This window comes from Chenopodium quinoa, unplaced genomic scaffold (assembly GCF_001683475.1).
Source record: "Chenopodium quinoa cultivar QQ74 unplaced genomic scaffold, ASM168347v1, whole genome shotgun sequence".
Lineage (NCBI taxonomy): Eukaryota > Viridiplantae > Streptophyta > Magnoliopsida > Caryophyllales > Amaranthaceae > Chenopodium > Chenopodium quinoa.
This window is the reverse complement of record NW_018744502.1, coordinates 5683773-5704951: the sequence shown is the minus strand read 5'-3', so window position 1 is coordinate 5704951 and position 21179 is coordinate 5683773. Positions and strand designations below refer to the sequence as shown.

The 21179-nt window shown below is 35.0% G+C and overlaps 2 protein-coding genes and 1 long non-coding RNA gene across 3 annotated transcripts; 2 read left to right on the top strand and 1 right to left on the bottom strand.

The window, feature by feature from the left end:
• Window positions 1–2074: 2074 nt before the first annotated feature.
• Window positions 2075–6713, top strand: LOC110698044. The gene is made up of 2 exons (XR_002506642.1): window positions 2075–4786; window positions 4868–6713. It is a non-coding gene; the product is annotated as an uncharacterized LOC110698044 (long non-coding RNA).
• A 2068-nt stretch (window positions 6714–8781) lies between these two features.
• Window positions 8782–17913, top strand: LOC110698043. Its single transcript, XM_021875449.1, has 4 exons — window positions 8782–9585; window positions 14851–15465; window positions 16033–16321; window positions 17484–17913. Exons 1-4 carry the CDS (start codon window positions 8989–8991, stop codon window positions 17516–17518), a joined length of 1536 nt encoding a protein of 511 aa, XP_021731141.1. The 5' UTR covers window positions 8782–8988; the 3' UTR covers window positions 17519–17913.
• Window positions 17914–18045: 132 nt separating this feature from the next.
• On the bottom strand, window positions 18046–20232 carry LOC110698042 (pentatricopeptide repeat-containing protein At1g59720, chloroplastic/mitochondrial-like). The gene has a single exon (XM_021875448.1). It carries the CDS (start codon window positions 19899–19901, stop codon window positions 18066–18068), a length of 1836 nt encoding a protein of 611 aa, XP_021731140.1. The 5' UTR covers window positions 19902–20232; the 3' UTR covers window positions 18046–18065.
• Between the last annotated feature and the right edge of the window lie 947 nt (window positions 20233–21179).

Sequence of the window (21179 nt, the reverse complement as noted above, 5' to 3'; positions counted from 1 at the left end):
CATGATCTGTAGGTTGTACTGGCTGCAATGGCAGGGTTCCTTGTTGGCGATTTTGTAGAGTAGCAGAAAGTTGCGCAATTTGATTGTTGATAATTTTATTATGGGCTACAAGGGAATCAATTTGTGTATCTCTACTCTGCATATGTTTTTGTATACTTGCTAACATAGTTCTAATTTCTGACAAGGCAGGGTAGTGGATGGAGGTGGATTTTGTAATTGGGCCCTTTGGTTGGGAGGTTGATAATATTTTTGTTGTGGTTGTTGTGGAGGTGGAGGATTTAGCACATTGGTACTCCTGTAGGAAAGATTTGGATAGTCTCGGAGACCAGGATTATAAGTGTTGGAGTATGGGTTATTGTGCCTATAGGTTTGGAAAGCATTAACTTGCTCCATGGAACTCCTGCATTCTTGTTCTCAATGTCCTACAATTCCACAATTTTCACAAAAAGAATCGTTAATATTATTGACAGCAGAAACATTAGATACAGGAGCAGGAATAGCAATACTAAGATTATCTAATTTCTAACAAATAGAGGCTAATTGAGCCTGCAAAAAGGATACTGAATCAACATTATGTTTTCCTTTGTTAGCGAAACCTCTAGGATTCCCGTATTGAGAATTATGGATTGCCATCTCTTCAATTACTGTTCCTGCTACATCTTCTTGAAGATTCATAAATCTTCCATTAGCTGTCGAATTAAGGATTGATCTAGATGAATTTCCAAGCCCATTGTAGAAAGCTTGGATAAGCTGCCACTGCTGCTATCCATGATGGGGACACTCTCTCTGCAAATCCTTAAATCTTTCACAAGCCTCATATAAGCTTTCATCAATCTCTTGGGAAAAATTTTGGATTGAACTCCGTAGTAGAGTTGTTCTCTCTGCAGGGTAATATTTATTATAAAAATTCAAAGCAAGAGTATCCCAGTTAGTAATACCAAGAGCAATTCTATTCAATCCATTATACCACAATTTAGCTTTACCACACAAAGAAAAGGGAAAGAGAATCTCCCTGATTTGGTCCTGCGTGATCCCATTTTTCCTAATAGTATTGCAATACTGGCAGAAATCTAAAATATGAAGATTTGGATCTTCACCGTTAGCTCCGTTAAATTGCTTCCTTTCAATCATAGTAATAAACTGGGGCTTGATTTCAAATTGTACTCCTTCGAGGGCAGGTGGAGGAGTAAGATGTGGGAAATCTGCTAGGGACGGCTGCGAATAATCGTTGAGCTTGCGAGGTGGTTGGTGCGTCATCTCTACTTCTAGTTCTGAATAAACTTCTGTATCACTAGAATCAGATGGTGGTTCCAAAGGTATAGTACCCTCGGAAGTAGCTCGTACCTGTCTAAAAAGGTTCTTCTGTCTATGAAAGGAACGTTCAATCTCTGGGTCAAACGGAATGTAACCTGATCTAGAACTCCTGGGCATAAACACAGAACTAAACAAACAAGTATGAGAAACTGTCCCAAATAACTTGCGTTCTCTGAGACGAAATAAAATAATTTAGACTACAAAAATAATCAGAAATAAAAATAAAACCATTTCCCCGGCAACGGCGCCAAATTTTGACAGGCTCAAGTCGTATCACCTAATCAAAAATAGTTCCTAAGTCCTCTAACTAAAGTAGATAGGGAAGTAGGGTCGAATCCACAGGGAAACAGTGTTCTTCTATTCCTAATCAACAATTATAATTTAAATTATTAAGTAACCAAATTTTCATTTGAGGGAATCAAACTAATAACTAACTAAGCAAATGAAATAGTGGAACAATCAATATTAAAAAGATCTAGGGTATAGGTTCACCAATAAATAATACTCCAGGGTAAAACATACGATCTATTATCAATGCATAAATTAACCAGATTATAAAGAGCTGTCGCCACGTATTATAATCACATAATTAATCTACTGGTATTAAATCTCATCTCTCGAATCTCGACCTAACCATTAATAGATTAACATGCCTATTGAAACTAAGCCTAAACATCAATTCTCATCTGTCGAATCTCGAATCAATATTGCATGACTCATACAATTAAACCAGGCCTAATCTAATTGCATAGCATTAAATCAATCAATAGGAAATTAACCAATCATCAAATAATAAATAATAATAAATTACCCCTTCGTATTATTCATGGATCCCTACAACCCTAGAAATAAGTCTACTCACTCATAAATAAAACTAAGCCAAACATAATAATTAAACAAGACATGATTAAATCAAAGCAATCAAATTACTGAAAGTAAAGAGGGAAGAAATCGTTACCAAAATTAAAGGAAATAATGAATTGCATAAATTAAGGAGTGTAGAGAGAACAATAGTATCAAGAACAAGCTTAAAAACTAAATCTAGAATCAAGAAAAAGGAATAATGGATCATGAAAAGCGTAAAAACGCAAAAATAAGCTCAAAACGTATTTATACTAAAAAACTAAATCTAAATAAAGAAAAAGACAATAAATTAAAATATCTTAATAAATCACGCGCCCGGTCGGGTGAGGCACCGCCTGGCCGGGCGCGCCTTTTTGATCTTAAGTGCGTAGCTCGGGCCCGGTCGGGCGCGCATCCGGGCGAACCTTTGCCCGGTCGGGCGGATGCTTGGGCAGACCTTATATTCTTCTTTTCAATTGGGCTTCACACTTCTTGGCCCAAAACTAAACTTCTTCATAGGTCCAACTTGCCCGAGCTCCTATTCACTTCATCGAGCCCTTAATCACCGGATTGATTCCTCAAATACGGTCATGGGCTTCGGAATACGATCATAGAAATGCGTCTTGTCTCCAATGCTCGCGGTGGCTCCACTAAGTGCCGGAAAATGTTCCAAATCTGCAGTTTCCTGTAGAATAATTCCACAACTACGAAAACACTAGAAAACGCATATTAGTAATAAAATTGGCTCTAAAGAGTCAAAAATACTCCTAACTATGATCACGGGACGGGGATAAAATACTATATATAATGAATACATCAGCCACAGGCCCATCTTCTGCTACTGGCCCACCTCTTGTTGCTAGGCCATCTTCTGCTTGTCCAGAACCACCTTTCACAAGCCCAAATGAAGCAAGCCCATCTAACCCAAACACATCTAAACCAGTTTCTTCTAAATTAGGCACCTTCAATCCAGGCCCGCCCAAGAATTTCAGACCAAAATTAACCACTTGAAAAAAACACAAAACCTACATAAGCTGAACACCCTTGTAGTGGACCAGGGACCTTGAATATAGTAGAACCTGTTAGGGGGAGCCCAAGTTTACTGATTCCTTGTCACCCAAAAGTTTACCCCCTTATTCAGTCAACCTAGGAGGTTACCTAGGATGTTAGAAGAAATATCCCCTTATTCTCCCCCACATATCACACTATGTGATGATGATTTCTTTCATAGAAATAACTCTGAATCTCAAATGCTTTCTCCTGCACACAGAAGAAGTCCAAGACTATTGCAAGCTAACTCCAGCCCAAATCTTAGGCAGGCACCATTGAGACCACCACAAAATAACCAAAATGAACCCCCATATGAGCCTACTAGAAAAACTAGAACTTGCCAAAGGCGAGTACTTCTCTTTCCTCATGGTAAGAAATTGCCCAACAACATTGCAAAGCTTAAGGGTTTGTTTGTTCCACATAGTCAGTAATTCCAAACTATATCAGAAGGTAGGAGTGGTAGGGGAGGAAAGCTGAACATGACAGATACACTGCTGAATGTGCTGACAGCAGATACAAGTGGAGGATTTATGCTACTATACTCATTGATGGGTTTACTTGGGCCATAAAGAGCATAAAGCATGGGCATACATGTGACCTGAACATGGTCAATAATCCAATGTGTAATTGCAAGTGGGCAGCTCAGAAGTTGTTGGAAGATATTAGAGCCAGCCCGGATATCAAAGCGAAAGCACTTAATCAATTACTTTTGGAAAGATTTGGTATTACAATGGCTTGCTCATCCCTATACAAAATGAAGAGTATTGCAATGGACCTCATTCAGGGAGGGCATGATGAGTCATATCACAATCTCAATGAGTTCTATCATTTGCTGAAGGAGAGAAACCCAGTCCAATTCAAGTCTATTTTCATCAGCTTTACAGCACAGTTTGAAGGGTTAATTCTGGGATGCAGGGGCTTAGTTGGTGTTGATGGTTGCCATTTGAAAGGCAATAATAGAGGAATTTTATTATCAGCTGTGTCTTTAGATGGGAATAATGAAATCTTCCCAGTTGTAGTAGCTGTAGTAGATTCAGAGAACAAGACAAGCTGGTCTTGGTTCTTTCATCACCTTAAGAACACTCTCACTGGCACAGGAAGGATTGACTGGACTATAATGTCAGATAGGCAGAAGGTTTTTATTTCTCTATGCAAATTAAGACTAAGTTGTGTGTATTTTAATTATCATAGTTAGTTTAACTAATGTGTCTTTATCTGTGCTAGGGAATTGACCTTGGTTTGGATCAAGTGTGGCCAAAATTTCCTAGAAGATATTGTGCAAGGAAATTATGCAAAAATTTCAAAGATGATTACCCAGGTATCCTGATGCACAAACTGTTTTGGGGGGTGACTAATGCCTACTCTGCCTTCAGTTTCAAAAAAGCTCTACAAAAAATACAGTCTACTGCTGGACTTGGAGCCGTGAAGTGGTTTAAGGAGGTAAGGCCCCTTGATACATGGACAAAGAGGAAATTTGACCCCTAACTGTCTTCTGATGAGAATACCAACAATTTTGTTAAAAGTTTCAACAACACTATTGGTGTAGATAGGTGTTATCCCATCCTAACACTACTTGAAGGTATAGCATATCTGTTAACACCATCAGTATATATGTTGGTCTTTGATTATTGACTTCACTAATCTTTTTATACCATGACAGGAATTAGGAGGATTGCTATGGTTAGGCATGCTACAAGGCAACAGCTGGCTGAGCAATGGGTGGAGGAAGAAATTTGTCCTAACATTAGAGAGAGGGTTAGGGCTTTCACTAAAGAATCTAGGTTATTCCATGCATATCCTTCTGGGAGGGGAGAGTATGAAGTGTTTGATTGAAGAAGTATGCTCCCAATGTCATTGAACAACTGGTCCTATGTTTGTGGTAAATGGCAAGTAAGTGGCATTCCATGTAGGCATGGAATTAGGGCCATACTTGATGTTGGGAAAGATCCAAATGATTTTGTGAAGGAATGGTACTCTGTGGCTAGGTATAAGTTGACATACAGTGGGAATATATTGCCCATTCTATCCCCTGAGCAATAGCCTGACATGGATGTTCCCAAACTAGTCCCACCTCCAATGAAAAGAAGTGTTGGCAGACCTTCCAGAAATAGGAGAACAAAAGAAGGAGAGAAGAGAAAAGGGAAGAGGTCTGCTACTGTTCAGTGCAAGAAATGCAAACAACATGGGCATAATGCTGCTACTTGCAAGGGTGGTTTGACTAAAAAGGAGATTCTGGAGCAGCAAGGTAAGGCACCCACTAGTGCAACAAAGGGCAAGAGAACAAGGCAGCAAACCAGCCAGAGTGAGATGGATTTCAACTTGATTGAGTAGATGATTGTTACCAGCTCAACTCAGTCAAATGCAGAGTGCTCAAGCCAACCTGTGCTACCATCTACGAACAAAAACAGAGAGCCTCCTGCTACTAAAGGGCCTTTCTCTCAGCCTACCCCAACTACAGCTTCTAAAAGGCAAAATATAGTGAACAAACTTGCCATGCTATGAGCCCCTGTGTTCCTATAGGTCAAGGATGATTTGAGCACGACAATGGCTTTTTTTGGGACACATTTAAACTACTGTTAATATTTTCAAGCTTCTTTTGGGAACAAACTTGGTTGAATTTTGTATTTAAAGCCTCATATAAGATGTGATTATGTTTTGGGCTGTGAAACTTATGGTAGGAAATGTTGGATGATTTTTTGGGTGTTAAAATCTGATGTTAGATGTTGGCTGTCAAACTTTTAACATTATGTATATATTGGGCTGTTAGTATTATATATGTTGTCTATTTATGATTGTTGTATTGTGGAATTCATTATATTATTACTATAACAACTAAAACAAATTGAAATTTCATTGAACTAAAAAAAAAAAGGTTTTTCCACCCATTTCATTAACACATAAAAGTAACAACAATCTTTCTATTACAATCACTTCACCCCACACTTTTTAACAGCACAATTATGAGTAACACAACATACATAAAAACACCAATTTTAACTACTTCCCCTAATGTAGCTAATCAACTCTATTATTTTCTCCTTCAGAGATGCAATTTCGGTTTCATCAGCCCTCAATGCTTCAAGACCCTGCACATCACCTTCATCCATCCACTTGAAAAAGCCGCAATCGTTGCACTTAAAGAACGCTTTCCTAGGGTTGCGAGTTGTTGTTGAAATCTTCACCTTCGCTAGTTTTGGAGGGTTGCAAAAATATTGTGGGCTCAAGAATTGCAAGGAACATGATGAATTGGAGGGGAACGAGCAGCGAGAACTGGACATGGCTTCTTGTTTCAATTGAAACTGTAATTACCTACAATGGAGCCCTAGAAAAAAAGGAAAAAAAAATCAAGGGATTTATAAAAGGAGGAAGAAGAAGAAGAAAGGAGGGGGGGGGGGGAAGAGGTGGCTTTTTTGGAGGGAAATATTCCCCCCAAAACTAATAACAGACTACCTGTACGCACTCCAATTAAAGTTAACAGAAGCAACTAACGGCAGTTTAACGGCGAGGTCACCATATAGTGACTTTTCGTAATTTAGGGTTACAGCGTAGAAAGTCATATATGTTATGTCACAGCGTAGTGAAAAAAAACGAGGTTACTATGTAGAATTTTCCTTTGTTTTTTTTAATCCAACGTGTTCCTTTTTAGAAAATTGCAAATCTAATTTATTTAATTTGGACAATGATTTCCACTTACATTCTTCAGTGATCACTGGGGTTCTATGTATTCTATCTCCTATATTTTTTTTTTCTATAATTTCTCTCATGTTCTAAAACAACATGATACAAATGCATGCATGTCATCCAACCACATTGCGATTAAAAAAATAAAGGAAATACTATTCTCCTGTCCATAAAGTCTTCGAATTCCCGGCCTCTTCATGGTTCCTTCAAACATGTATACTTTAAACTCGCTCTGCTTGTTACCACTTGCATTGCCTTCTTCTTTTCCACTGGAGTGAAAGCCACCCACCCTAACATACGTCTCTAGTACATAATAAAGAAAGCAAGTAGTCATGGAGGGTGTTTTATGTTCAAATGACGAATTTGACTTGTTTCAATTTTTAATAATTGGAAATTAAACTTATTGGAACTTGTATTTTTTTTTTCTTTTTTTTTTAGAGTTAAGTTGAACTAAACACACTTGGTGTAGTAAGAATATCAAATTAATACGTACACCATAATGTCCATAATTATTAAATTACAATCGAACGAAAAAGGGTGAAAAAAAAAACAATGCAACATGGTTCTTCCAAACAAGTACACCATCTCCCCACCCCTATAAATACCCGTCTTCTAGATCACGTGCCAATCAATAATAATATACTAAAAGACACACTAGCAATGACACTTGTCATCTTCTGGTGTGTCCTTAGATTTTTTTTTTTTTCCCTGAATAAAATTCAATTAAAGAAACAAATCTTATACAAAATTAATTCCCTAATCTTATACAATATAATTACTTAAAATAAAAAAATATTTGACATATGTTTAACACAAATATTTATATAGCTTTAAAAAAATTTATTAACATAATTTTAATCATTCTACATCATTTTATATCTAATATATCTTTTGTAATCTTTTATTATAATCAAAATTTGTCAGCTATATATTTAGAATGTTTATAAAAAAAACTAATTATAATCGTAGTTTAATAATGGTTATTGAAAATTACCGTGCATGGCACGGGAACTAACCTAGTCTTTGTCCTAAAATACAGTGCACAATTTGGCTTGGTAGAATTTTTTCAATTTTAATCTTAATAATCTACTTAGGGAAAAATAAGTTTACCATGTAATATCAATCTTACCTTTTTTTTTTATTTATTTAATTTTTTTTTTAACATGAGCTTAATATTAACGGAATAAAAGATTACAAAGCTATTTAGAGGAGCTTTACTAGCTCCAATGTTACATAGAGTACAAAAAAACTTAAGTACAACTTCCTTACAAGAAAATGCTCGCTTGAAAACCAAAATATGCAATGTAATAAAGAGAGAAAAAATAAATAAATGGGTAAATTATGACAAAACTAAGGCTGATTCAAGTAGCTTAGAAAATAAAATTAAGCACTCCGTAATTCATAGCACAAATAAATTGTAACATCATAAAAGAAGAAACAAGAAAAACTAGTTAAAGAGGGACAAATAAATAATATAAGTAATTGAGAAAATATATTAATATTAATTATAATACTCCCAATAAGGGCAATATTAATATACTTTGTATTTATTAAGATTATAATACTCCCAATAAGGACATATAATAAAATATTGATTATAATACTCCTAATGAGGACATATGTATAATTAACCCTATAGTGTACACTCCCCCTACTAAATAATTAGGGTATTTCTTTTATTAAGTTAATATAATTAATCAATTCCTTCATGAATAGTTAAACCATAATTCTGAATTTGTTTACTAGTCATAATCCATCGGGCCATGTACTTGGCAACCACGGTCATAAGTGGGTTTCTCGAAACATTTGGACAAAAGATGATTAAACCATCAATTAGGAAATTACCATGACCCAACCTCGAAGTTTCATGTCAACCTTTTAATTGGTAATAACTTATAAAAGTCATCTAATTTCAACACTTTTTTATTTGTCAATTGCTGTTAAATAAAACACACCTATAATTAACAAATCATTCTAATACAACAAGCAAAGCCCATCCAAATTGACGCTTTATCTTTTTTGGCTTCCACCATATATTATAGCAATCTTTGTTTTTTTTTTAAACATACAACAACCTTTATTTTGTGATCATATACATAAATGGACCTTCTAGTAAAAACAGGGGCAGTGAAGCTTAGGAGTCACCTAGAGAAGTTCTTAGTAGCAGACGAGAATGATGAATCGGTTCGACAAAGCCGAAACGGCTCGTCTCAACGAGCTGTTTGGATTGTCGAACCGTGTTCGACTAACCGGGATGCGGTCAGGTTCAAGAACCTCAACTCAGGGCTCTACCTGACCGCATCCGATAGTCCATTTCTTTTAGGGATGATGGGTAAGCGGGTCGTTCAACTATCCATATTCGACCCAAGTCGAGTGGAATGGGAACCCATATGTGATGGGTTTCAACTCAAGTTTAGAAGTTCTAAAGAAGGAAAATATTTGCGGGCCAATGGTGGGACTCCACCTTGGAGAAATTCTGTTACTCATGATTCACCCCTTACGGGTGGGACTAATGCTTGGCTCCTTTGGGATGTTGAGCCCGTTTCGTCGTCGGATCTCGGGTCATTTAACGACGCCTTATCGCCTTTGTCGAGTTTTAATTCGGTTTTTTCCGACGACTTTGGCGGGTCATGCCCGGGTACACCAATGTCTACGAGGTCTATTATGTCACCAGCCACAGAATTGTTTACCAAGAAGGTATGTTTATTGTATCTCTTGTTTTAATTTTGATGAGTTTGCTAATTTGGTTGTTTGTGTGATTCTTACATTATTGTACAGTTGATTTTTCTTGAGTATTGACTTTAAACTTTGGAAAATATCAAAACATATATGTAAGGAAATGCTTTGGTATAGAAATTTACTACGAAAACTTCGTATAAAATAAGACAATTACAATAAAAATATTAATTAAACTTAGAAAGAAATGTTAATGTTTGGATGTGGATGGGAGACGAGATCATGGACATGGATTAGAGATGAGATCATGCATGTGAACATAATTTCTAACAACAATTAAAACTTAATTATCAACACTTGATGGTGACTCATTCATTCATTCATTTCAAATTTTCAATGTTAATTGAAGAATTTAATATGTCAAGCAAATGATGTGACCTATTTAACCTATTATTTATAAGTATTATAAAGCTAATAAGGTAATTGTGTAATAATAATGGTGTTAAAATGCTTATTATAATTGAGGTGTAAGGGCTTTTTAGTTTTTCTCAAGTATCCTCTAATTTTCTAGAGTGAAATACAGGTCAATTCTTAGCAAACTTGTATTGATAATTGTTTTTTCGTCCCCCTTGAAAGTTTGACCTCGGTCATTACCAAAACAATCATTTTATTACTAAGCATTAATTTATGTATCATACTTTCAACAAACTAAGTTCAATGATCAATCCTTATGTTAGATGGTATATAATTTATTAAGATTATAACACTGCTAAATGGAGATTAAAAAAAAATAATAATAAAATAAAGGAATAAACATATTTTCATATAATTGGTTGAATCATGCTTTAGGATTAAACAATTGTACATACGTGTCGGTACAATTACTCGTGGCTCATGCATTTTTTTAAGGGTAAGAAAAAGAGGAAACATAGGAAACTCTCGTATGAGGGGAACTCCTAATGCGTTTAAAAAAAGAATTTGAGTTAAAAAAGGGTTGTTACAAAGACTTAAAAAATGGAGTGACTTTGTAATTTTATTGACTTTCTTGAATATTAGTCTGCTGACCTTTCATAAGGATGCTGTCATTTTGCGTCTCTTGATTGATTTTAACTAAATTGCGTACCGTGTTACACCATACCACTACTTCATAGTACTGTTGTACTATTTCTATTTTCAGGTGGGAATATAACGAGTAGCAAATTTTTCTTTGCTTAAACAAATAGGACCACTATACTAGTGTTCAAGCCACTGAGACTTTTCCCCTTTTAAGTTTGATAAAACTACCCTAGCTAATCCTTAAATGCAATTCCATTTTAGTAAAAGTTTGTTAGAATGTACGATACTTCATTGAAGTATATAATTATGCTTAATTGGAGTAAATGTTGGTCGATGTGTCATTATTTGAAGTTATGCTGGTTGTATAAACTTGTCTGTTTACTTTGTAAACTAACTATAATAAGTCCGATCATATTTTAGATGAACTATAATGAAAAAGTTAAAATTTATTGTAATTGAAATACTTCTTAATGAAAGAAAAATCATATACAGAACATAGTCGTATAAAAAAGATAAAATATACAGTACATTATTTAGAGGGAGAATTGATTAGTATCACTGTCGAATTGTCGTTAAAAAAAATCAAGTAATATGATCATTGGATGCTTAAGCTAATAATAATTGATAGAATAAACAATTCGAATCAAAGCACACAAGATAAAGAAGCAACAATAATTGAAGGGCAACTGTAAGTCAAGTGCCCACACTAGTAGTCCATGATTAAAAAGAATATAATCTTAAAGATAATCTATGGTATGTTTGTTTGTATATAAAAAACGCTAATTTGATTAATCAAGAGTTTGGTAAAATGCTAATAATGTGCACTTGAAAACGTCAAAACTGGGTACAAGTAGAAAACATTAATTAACATACATGATAAGCAAAGCATGTGGTATGGTTCCCCGTCTTTCTTGTTGAAAAGGTCTCACCAAGTCACCATTGTGGATAGCCAGACAATTATTTAAAAGATTAGGGTGAAGGAGATTACTAACTCCAATTGATTATCAATACAACATCACAATAATACTTTTTCATAACTACAGTATAGTTCGGACGTTGCTCAGTATTATATTATTTTCCTTTACCGAGTAATACTAGTCGAAGTTAGAGACTATAGAGTAACGAACATAAAATGAACTGAAAAATATAAATACTATATTCGCTTCTAATAAAAGTATCAACGCTAGAAGTATAGGGTTTTTTTTTTTTTTTCATTGAATATATGGAATAAATTAATTGGAAAATATTTAATTTCCTCTATTTTTTAATATTTGCATCATTTTGACTCATGCATTATTCACATACTCTCTTTAACTTAATTTTTTTGCTATAATAAATTGAGTAAATGTTGTTATGTAATACATCATTGGATTAGTTACAAACTTAAAAAGTTTATTTTCATAATTTAATTTCTATTTTACAATTTTTAATAACAGACAATTATTAAAGGTATTAATGGTTAAAGTTATATCTCGACAAATGTGTCGATGAAAGTGATCCATATATTAACAAAAATGAAGGGAGTATGTACCCCTAAGGGTTATATATAAACATTAAATACACTCTTGAGAATTATATAAAATTAGGAATTTATGACAAAAACACGCGTATATAAGTGTAATGAGTGTTTATATTTTAATGATTTCCTAATTTTATATGATTTTTTAGTGTGTATTTAATAGTTATATGTAGCCCTAAGGACTATGTATAACATTTTCTTATAAATAAAATGAAATGACAAAAACATGCCCTTTACTTGTTTTTATTGATTAAATTGAAATTAAATGTCCAAGTTGCCATTTAGGTTCCCTCTCGAGAGAGCAAAGAATTGTTGAATGTGGAGTATTTCAAGAGTGGAAAATTGGATCTGAAGTTTAAAGTTACATCATTCCCAACTCTCTTGTGACCTTCTAGATACTATACCTTTTTGTTTTACAAAGGCATTTAGCAGTTTGAGTCCTAGTTCTTTTCCAAAAAAAAAAAAAAAAAAAAAAAAGAGGCAGTTGTCTAGTTTGACAATGATTTGATGACTGTTTTTATTATTAGAAAATTGCGGTATAGATTTTTTGCTTTGGTGATGCTTTAGAAAATCTATTTTTAATTATGCAAAAGCTAATAAGTGCTCAGACTAATACTTGAATTTATTAAGCTCACAGTACATGACCAAATTGATCTTACACAAATTATAGTTTAATAATTTTTATTTGCGTTGGATTATGAAGTTATGGGATATCCAAAGTTGATATCGTTGAGCCATATCATGGTTTAACTAATCGATCCGTATATGGTGTGGAAGTTTAATGAGAGGTATTGGTACAAGTTAAGATGCCAAAGTTCTAATTGCATCAAAACTACTCCGTATGTACGAGTAAATCTTTAGAATCATTTCTTGGAATAAGCAAGCTTTGCATATTACTGTTACGAAACTAACAACAAATCAAATTGAGTAAGTTTTAAGGTTTGAAAATATACTTGCATAAAAATATTCAAATTGTAAAAATGATTAATTAATTTGGTAGGTTATTATCATTGTGTTCGGTTCAAAAAATTTGATTTGATTTTAATTTTTGTTTTATGAATAAAACCTTAGTTGTATAGTAATAATCATCATCAATTAGATGTCATTACATCAATATTAGGGGGTATTTGGTTCATCAAGTTGAAATGAATTGGTATGTAATCTCATACTATAGAGGTATGGATTTTAAAACTCATACTAGTCCAAACTTGTTTAGTTTATTGTTGGAATGGTTTCTATCCTTCATTAATAGAATAGATTGTGAATCTTAGGGGGAGGGGTGGGTATGAGATTCCATGGGTATGACTTATGAGAGGAGTTAGAACCCCTTGGGTATGAGATTCCATTACTAAAAACCTCAACCAAACAAAAAAACTAGATGGAATGGATTCTAACTCTATTCCAACCCATTCCAAATGATCCAATCAAACGACCCCTTAATAAAGCTTAGGCCCCGTTCACTTTATTTTATTTTTGCTGAACTAAAATTATTTTTACTGAACTTATATTATTTTTGGTGAACTTAAATTATTTTTACTAAGGCCCTGTTCACCTCACCTTATTTTTACTGAACTTAAATTATTTTTGCTGAACTGAAATTATTTTTACTATACTGAAATTATTTTTACTGTACTGAAATTATTTTTACTAAACTAAAGTTATTTTTTACTGATTTTCGGGTATATTTCTTTTTTAAAGTTACTAATTTTTACTGAACTGAACTTATTTTTACTGAACTGAACTTATTTTTGCTGAACTGAATTTATTTTTTACTGAATTAAAATTATTTTTACTGGATATTTTTTTTTAATGTGAAGTGAATAGGGCCCAAATTGAAAATAATTTTACTGAATTGATTTTTACTGAATTGACATTATTTTTATTAATTTTCTATTAAATTTCTTCTTTAAAGTTACTTTTTTTTCTTGAATTGAAATTATTTTTACTAAATATTATTTTTTAAGGTGAAGTGAATATTGCCTTAATATGCCCTTTACAAATAACATTACTGAAAATAATGAGTAATGAATTTTATGTCTGCCAGGTTAGATTTGACCCTAAGTATGTAAGAAGTATTTATTTATGATCGAATAAATTGGGTTTATGAGTTGGTCAATTTAATTTTTTTCAAGTTAAATACCATGAACATTAAATCATCAAATTTGACAGAGAATAAAAATGAATACCCATTGTGATTTCATAATTTTGATACCACTATTTTTTTATTTTATTTTTTTTATACAAAATCTACATTTTGTGAATATTCTTTCTTATATTATCCTAAAATTACACCAAAAGGTAAATAATTCCCTAAAAATAGATAAAAATAAAAAACATAAAATGTCATTATTTATTTACACACTAAGCAACAAAATCAGTAATATCCCAAAAATACAAACCGACCACCGCAGAATTATCAGTTACCACTGTAGAAAGTTGTAATGAGTTCACATTTTGTTGTGATGTAATATTATGAGTTTTATGACATCAATGTTACAAAAAAAAAAAAAAACCTAGTAATAATAACAACTGTACTCTTTGATTTTCCTTTGTATTTGATTCGGTCAAATTCCACCATTTCTCTCAAACCTTCTTCCCTCTTTCCTCCGCCACCTCCTCTTCCGCCTACCGCCGCTGCACTTTCTCTGCTCTATAAATTAATTATTTCATCTTATTTACGAAGTGATTATTGATCGATCCATTAATTTCAGAGATCAGGAATGGACTCGTTCTACAACGCAAAAACAGTCCGATTAAAGAGCCACCACGACAAATTCTTAATCGCAGAGGAAGACCAAGAATCCGTTTCACAGGAACGAAACGGGTCAGCCCGAAACTCAAGATGGGTCGTAGAACCGGTTGAAGGTTCGAACCATACGATCCGACTCAAGAGCTGCTATGGGAAATACTTGACTGCATCGAACCAGCCGTTTTTGCTAGGGATGACTGGTCGGAAGGTGGTTCAGTCAATGCCACGTAGGCTTGACTCATCGGTTGAGTGGGAGCCCACCAAGGATGGGTCACAGGTTCGTTTAAAGACTAGGTATGGGAATTATCTTCGTGCCAATGGTGGGTTGCCGCCTTGGAGGAATTCTGTTACTCATGATGTTCCTCATCGGACTGCTACTCAAGATTGGGTGGTTTGGGATGTTGATATTCTTGAGATTTCGGATTATGCGGATTATAAGATGGAGGATTTGAAGCCCAAGGCGAAACCGATTCCGGGTTCGGGTCTTGGACAGGTTAATAAGGTTCAGCATTTGGATTCTTTTGGGTCGGATTTGAGCTCGGTTTCTAATGGGTCGGAAAAGTATAACAGGCAAGAGGTAATTTTTAATGTTTTTTTTTTTTTTTTTTTTTTTTCTATTTTTTTTTTTTATTTTTAGTAAGAATGAGAAAATGATACATGTGCTTAACAAATATCAATTATTTTACTTGGTTAAACTTTCAATGTTCGAGACTATGATTAATTCTTGTTTGCATCATTGCACTTTTTGTCCCTTGCTTGTAAGTCGCTTTAGGCTTTTAGGGGGAATATTTCATTTTCACACAATTTTAGTTAGTTAAACTTTTGAGGTTTGAGACTATGATCAAATGAACAAAAAAACAATAAAGTTGTATCATTGTGCCTTTTGTGACTTGCTTAGTTGCTTGTGACTCACTTTACACATGAACAAAAGAAATTCCTTTTAGGCTTATAGGGAGGGAATGTTCCATTTTCACACTCAATTGAAATTGGAAATTAATTGTGTGAGCACTGTATTGTAGAAAATGGTTTGTCATATACTCATATTGTATAGTTGATTGATTAGAAATTGGGCATCTACCTAATACTTCGTACATTGTTTGAGTGCTGAAATGCTGATTTTATTTTGGGTTTTTGAATTTTGCAGTCAACTGACTCGGGGACATACTCACCGCCTAAGCAGGATGGTAGGGTAATCTATTACCATGTTGCGGATGACTATGGTGGTGTTAATGATAGTGTAGAGGGTAGCTCCTTTACGTTCAAAGGCCACAGTGTTGCGGAGCTGACTCAAAAATTGGAGGAAGAGACTGGGCTTGAGAATATCTTAGTATGCACACGTAGCCCTTTGAATGGGAAATTGTATCCCCTTCGCTTGCAACTTCCTCCAAACAACACAACCATGCACATTGTTGTGGTTCCATCAACATCGAGATGTAAGTTTTCTTCTCTATCTTGTTAACACTTATTCTGGTCATATCTCATGTTTAATGTATGTTTGCCTACTGCTTTATACTTCCTATGTTACTTATTATAAAACAAGAAAGTAGAGTGTTTCACAAGCATAGAACTCGTATAAATATCACCTTCCATTCATCCCTTACATTCCCTCCATGTTGATGCTATAAGACTTGGGGTCAGAATGTTCCTAACTGTCATTATGGTATAGCTAAAGAGCTTGCTATGATACACAATACCATTGGGACTGGAATCACTGGATTGCATTCAAAAATTCTTTGGCATATTGGGTTTGCACGAGTAGTCACTTTTCTCCCACTTTATTTCTAATAGGAAAATAGCTAGACTTTGATTGCCAAAGTTATCTATGGGAAACTATATTACAAATGTGACTGTGATCTTTCCTTAGTTCAGTACTTAAATAGATTGTATTGTAGATTGATTGGGGAGGTGTTTGGGCATTGCAAGTTTTCTTGTAAGCCTTGTCATTCATGGCCGTGTCTTTTGATTTATAGATGAGATGGGATGAAAGCGCTGCAAGGGTTTGGTTGAGTTTTTATCACACACTGTCAGCTGATAAACTTGCTATACTTCATATGGAAAATCTGCTTTAAGGATATGCTGTTAATATTCAACTGGTTGCACTCTTCACAATTAGAGAAAGTCGTGCTTTCAGGATAGTAAAAAGGCAATCGTAAAGATTGTATTTGATGTGAATACATGGTATGGGGAAATTTCATATACGGAGTATCAATGTAATGTTGTCTGTATTGCTCTAACTACTTTACTAGTTCATCTTTCAATTGAAACTGCTTATTCAAATTGCTATTCAGGATGGGTGCTGGCTTACATTCTAATTTGCTGTTGGTTTTTGTGACTCTGGTTCACCTATATACAAATATTTTGAATAGCCAAACACTGAAGTTTGTAGATCAATCATCAATATCAATGTGTGACTTTTATGTTTATTACATATAATAATAAGTTGGATTTTCATGTATGCAAAAGTACGGAGCAAAATAGGTGTAGCCATCTGAGTTACTGACTCCTGCAACTTCAATCTTTCCTGCATGAACTTTTGGAACAAATTCTATAGCGGGACTAATTAAATTTATTCACTGTTATGTTTTCATGTTCCAGTGGCAGACGAATTCACAAAAGTGGGAATTTCATGACAAGCTCATCAAATCGAGTTCTGTTCATGGGCATGAGATGTTAATACATATTCAGCAGATATTCAAGTTTCATATAGGGTTTGCCTTGTAGTGTTGAATGATCCAGAAAGTAATTGCAGCCTTAGCAAGTGACGATAGTACGATACTGGAGTCAGGTTCCATAAGCAAGTTAGTCGCCGATTTTGTGGTGTTGCCTGTGACTTAGTTGAAGTGCTCCATATATTTTTTCATATGTTTCAGGTCTTGAGCTGATTTTTGTAGAAGCTATGATGTTCTGGCAGTTTTGTGTTGCTGCTTGTTAATATATATGTTCTTTTGGAGATTGGTTTTCTGTGTGTGTTTGTTATTAATAAATGAATAAAGAAATTAGCATTAGACAGTATCTCCAGATTTCATTTTTGTGCTAGTTTAAAGTTTTTAATATGTACTTGTGTATACTCGTATAAGTATTTATTAGCCTCAGACAAATACATTCTTCATCAAAAGTTGTTTCCACCTGATCTAACTGATATTAGTACTATACAAATTGTATCAAATAGACCATATATTACCAGTAATCTGCACATGAACAAATACCATCTTTGAAGTGGTGGAATCGAGCTCGATCTCTCACAATAATCTCAACACCAATTATCTTAGATATCAGTTTGGTGACTTCATGACAGTCATTACAGACACGAAGGTTTTTGAATATGCGAATGGGAACACCAGGTTTCAGATTTAGGAGTCCAAATGCAATGGCAAGTCTTTCACTGTGTAGCTTAAGTGCATCTTGCTTTTGATCCTCATGTTCACCATCCACCAAGGGTGCTTGTGAAATGTCAGGCCTATATCCTGCCGAGTGAAGTTTCTCATTTATCACATCCAGAACCCGGTAAATGTCCTCCGTTTGAGAGTGAGAAGTGTCCCCTGCGAAAAATTCATGATGAACGCCATTAATTTCCAAGGAACTACAGCCAGGTTCTTTCTTTACACCTCTATCAGCCATCAACTTTCTTATAAGACCAACTTCATCCCATCGAGATGCTGAGGCATAAACCCTGGAGAGAAGCACATAAACACCACTGGAGGTTTCTCCCTCAGCCTCAAGGATCTTTTCAAACACTTGTTCACTCAGTTGTATGCCTTTATTTTTCTTGCAACAAGCATCAAGAAGACTTCTCCATATAACCACATCAGGTTTCATGGGCATGTTCGTTACAATATCTAAAGCTTCTTCTATTAATCCTGCACGAGCAAGAAGATCAACCAAGCATCCATAATGCTCTAGCCGAGGTTCTATGGAGTAATATCTAACCATTTTATCAAAATACTCGCGACCTAATTCAACCTTGCCACCATGATTACATGCACTTAAAATGCCAACAAATGTAATTGCATTCGGCAATATCCCCTCAACATTCGTCATTTCATCAAAATGTTCCAACGCCAACATAGATTTTCCATGAATAGCAAGTCCTAGAATCATGTTATTCCACGAATTAACATCACGCTTAACCATCCCATCAAACACCTGCTTAGCCAAATCCAACATCCCACATTTACAATACATTTCCACCAATGAATTATTCAGCAAAACATCACTACCCAGCTTAGCATCACAAACCCTCAAAACATAAGCATGAGCCCAAACCCCTAAAGACAAAGCTCCTAAACCAGCACAAGCAGAAATAACACTCTGCAGTGTATACCCATCAGGCTCAAACCAACCCTGCATCTCTCTAAACAACCTCAACGCCACATCAAACTCCCCGGACCGAACAAACGCGTCAATGATCGCATTCCACGATACAACACTTCGTTCAGGCATTTCATCAAACACCTTACGTGCACAATCCAAGTACCCACAAGAAGCATAAAAATGAATAAGGCTGTTATTAACATACACATCAGACCCAAACCCAAGTTTTAAAACATGGGTATGAATCTGTTTACCTGCAAATTCATCAAGCAAGTAAGCACAAGCTTTAAGAACAAAAGGGTAAGTATGCTTATCTGGGTTAACATTCCCATCAATCAACATGTTACAGTAAAATTGAAAGGCTAGTCTTCTATGGGTATTACTGATTGCGCAAGATCTGATAAGGGTATTCCAAATGAAGGAATTAGGGTTGTGAATTTGGGAGAAAAGTGTAAGAGAATAGTGAATGTCAGAGGAAGAAGAGAAGTGCAGGAGTCTGCTGTAAAGAAAGTGGAGGTGTTTAGGGTGGTGAAGTGGGGTTGTGCGCAGTGTTTGGGCGTGGATTTGTTTGAGTTGAGTCATGGAGGAGCAGTGGTTGAGGAGAGAGAGAAGGTGGTGGACATGGTTGTTGTTGGTGGTGGTGGTTGCGGCGGAGGAAGGGAGAGAGTGGGGTGGTGGGGTGGTTATGGAAGCTATGATCATTGCTAAATTGCCAGAATCAAGTTGTGGAAACTGGAAATTGGATCAAATTATCCATTTTTTTTTGTTTTAAGTCATGAAAATCTTAAAAATAATCAAAATATCAAAGTGTTATCAAAGGTCTAATTGTCTAATTACGGAGATAAATTCATCATTGCTACTCTAATCTCATAAAAGTGAATAGTCCTAACTCCTAAGATGGACGACTTATGTTCGGAAAGAAGCTTTGAGCCGGACTGTGGGCCAAGCCCATGGCCTTTAGACTATTGGCTGAATTGGACCAGGCTCAAATTTTAAAAAGTAAGGCCCAAGCATGGCCCTGCCCCATGGGCTAGTCTAAGGAGCTTTTTTTTTTTTTTGTGAAAGAAGTCTTAAAGGACATTAAATATTATTAAATAAAGTCATACGACATCTACAATAAAAACAAATTTAACAAAATCAAACAAGGATTAATCGGGGAAGGGCTAAGAATCCAAATACATAGATATAACACTTTGACAGATTTTCGATTCGTTGTCTCATACAACTTTTTGAATGGATCTGTCGCCGCTTTATAATTTTGTGAGAAAGAAAAATCTTGTATTGATTTCGTAACCCGAATCTAATCCATCATCAACCGTAGCCCCGCACAATTAGAGACCCAATTAAGCGCAAATAAAACCTTGTCTTTCGAAGGAAATAAACCCTTTTTTTCGAGGGAGACATTATTATAACCAACAAACAAAGAAAACGTAAAATAAATAAATGTTGAGGCTTTCCACCGGTGAAATCCGATAGAAGCCCCTTCAAAATTAACAATGGAGGCTAGTATAGGTGGGACTTTTCAAACCGAACCGTGAAACCGTCCGTTACCGAACCGAACCATCACGGATCGAACCGTTTATAACCCGCTAATTTTAAACCGAAAACCGAACTGAACCGTATAATGTCAAACCGAAACCGAACCGAACCAATTAATGTTAACCCGTTACGAACCGTAAACCAATAACAAACCAAACCGTTTATAAACCGAAACCGTTTGAACCAATTAATGTTAACCCGCTAACTGTTTAAACTGAACCGTTTATAAACCGAAACCGTTTAAACCGTAGGAAAAAACCGTTTAAATCGAACCATTTACAACCCGCTAACCGTTTAAACCGAACTGTTATAACCCATTAAACCGTTTAAACCGAACTATTTTCAAACCGCAACCCGTTTAAACCGATCCGATTACAAACTATTTAAACCGAACCGTTTACAACCCGTTCCATTCAAATTGAACTATTTACAGCCTTTAAC

What these genes read in the sequence shown, in the direction of transcription:
- LOC110698043 (XM_021875449.1), top strand. Translation starts at nt 8,989, where the DNA reads ATGGACCTTCTAGTAAAAACAGGGGCAGTGAAGCTTAGGAGTCACCTA. An exon ending in AAAAGTATAACAGGCAAGAG is followed by an intron (nt 15,466 to 16,032) that starts GTAATTTTTAAT and finishes TGAATTTTGCAG; the next exon opens with TCAACTGACTCGGGGACATA. An exon ending in GGTTCCATCAACATCGAGAT is followed by an intron (nt 16,322 to 17,483) that starts GTAAGTTTTCTT and finishes TTCATGTTCCAG; the next exon opens with TGGCAGACGAATTCACAAAA.
- LOC110698042 (XM_021875448.1), bottom strand. Translation starts at nt 19,901, where the DNA reads ATGATCATAGCTTCCATAACCACCCCACCACCCCACTCTCTCCCTTCC.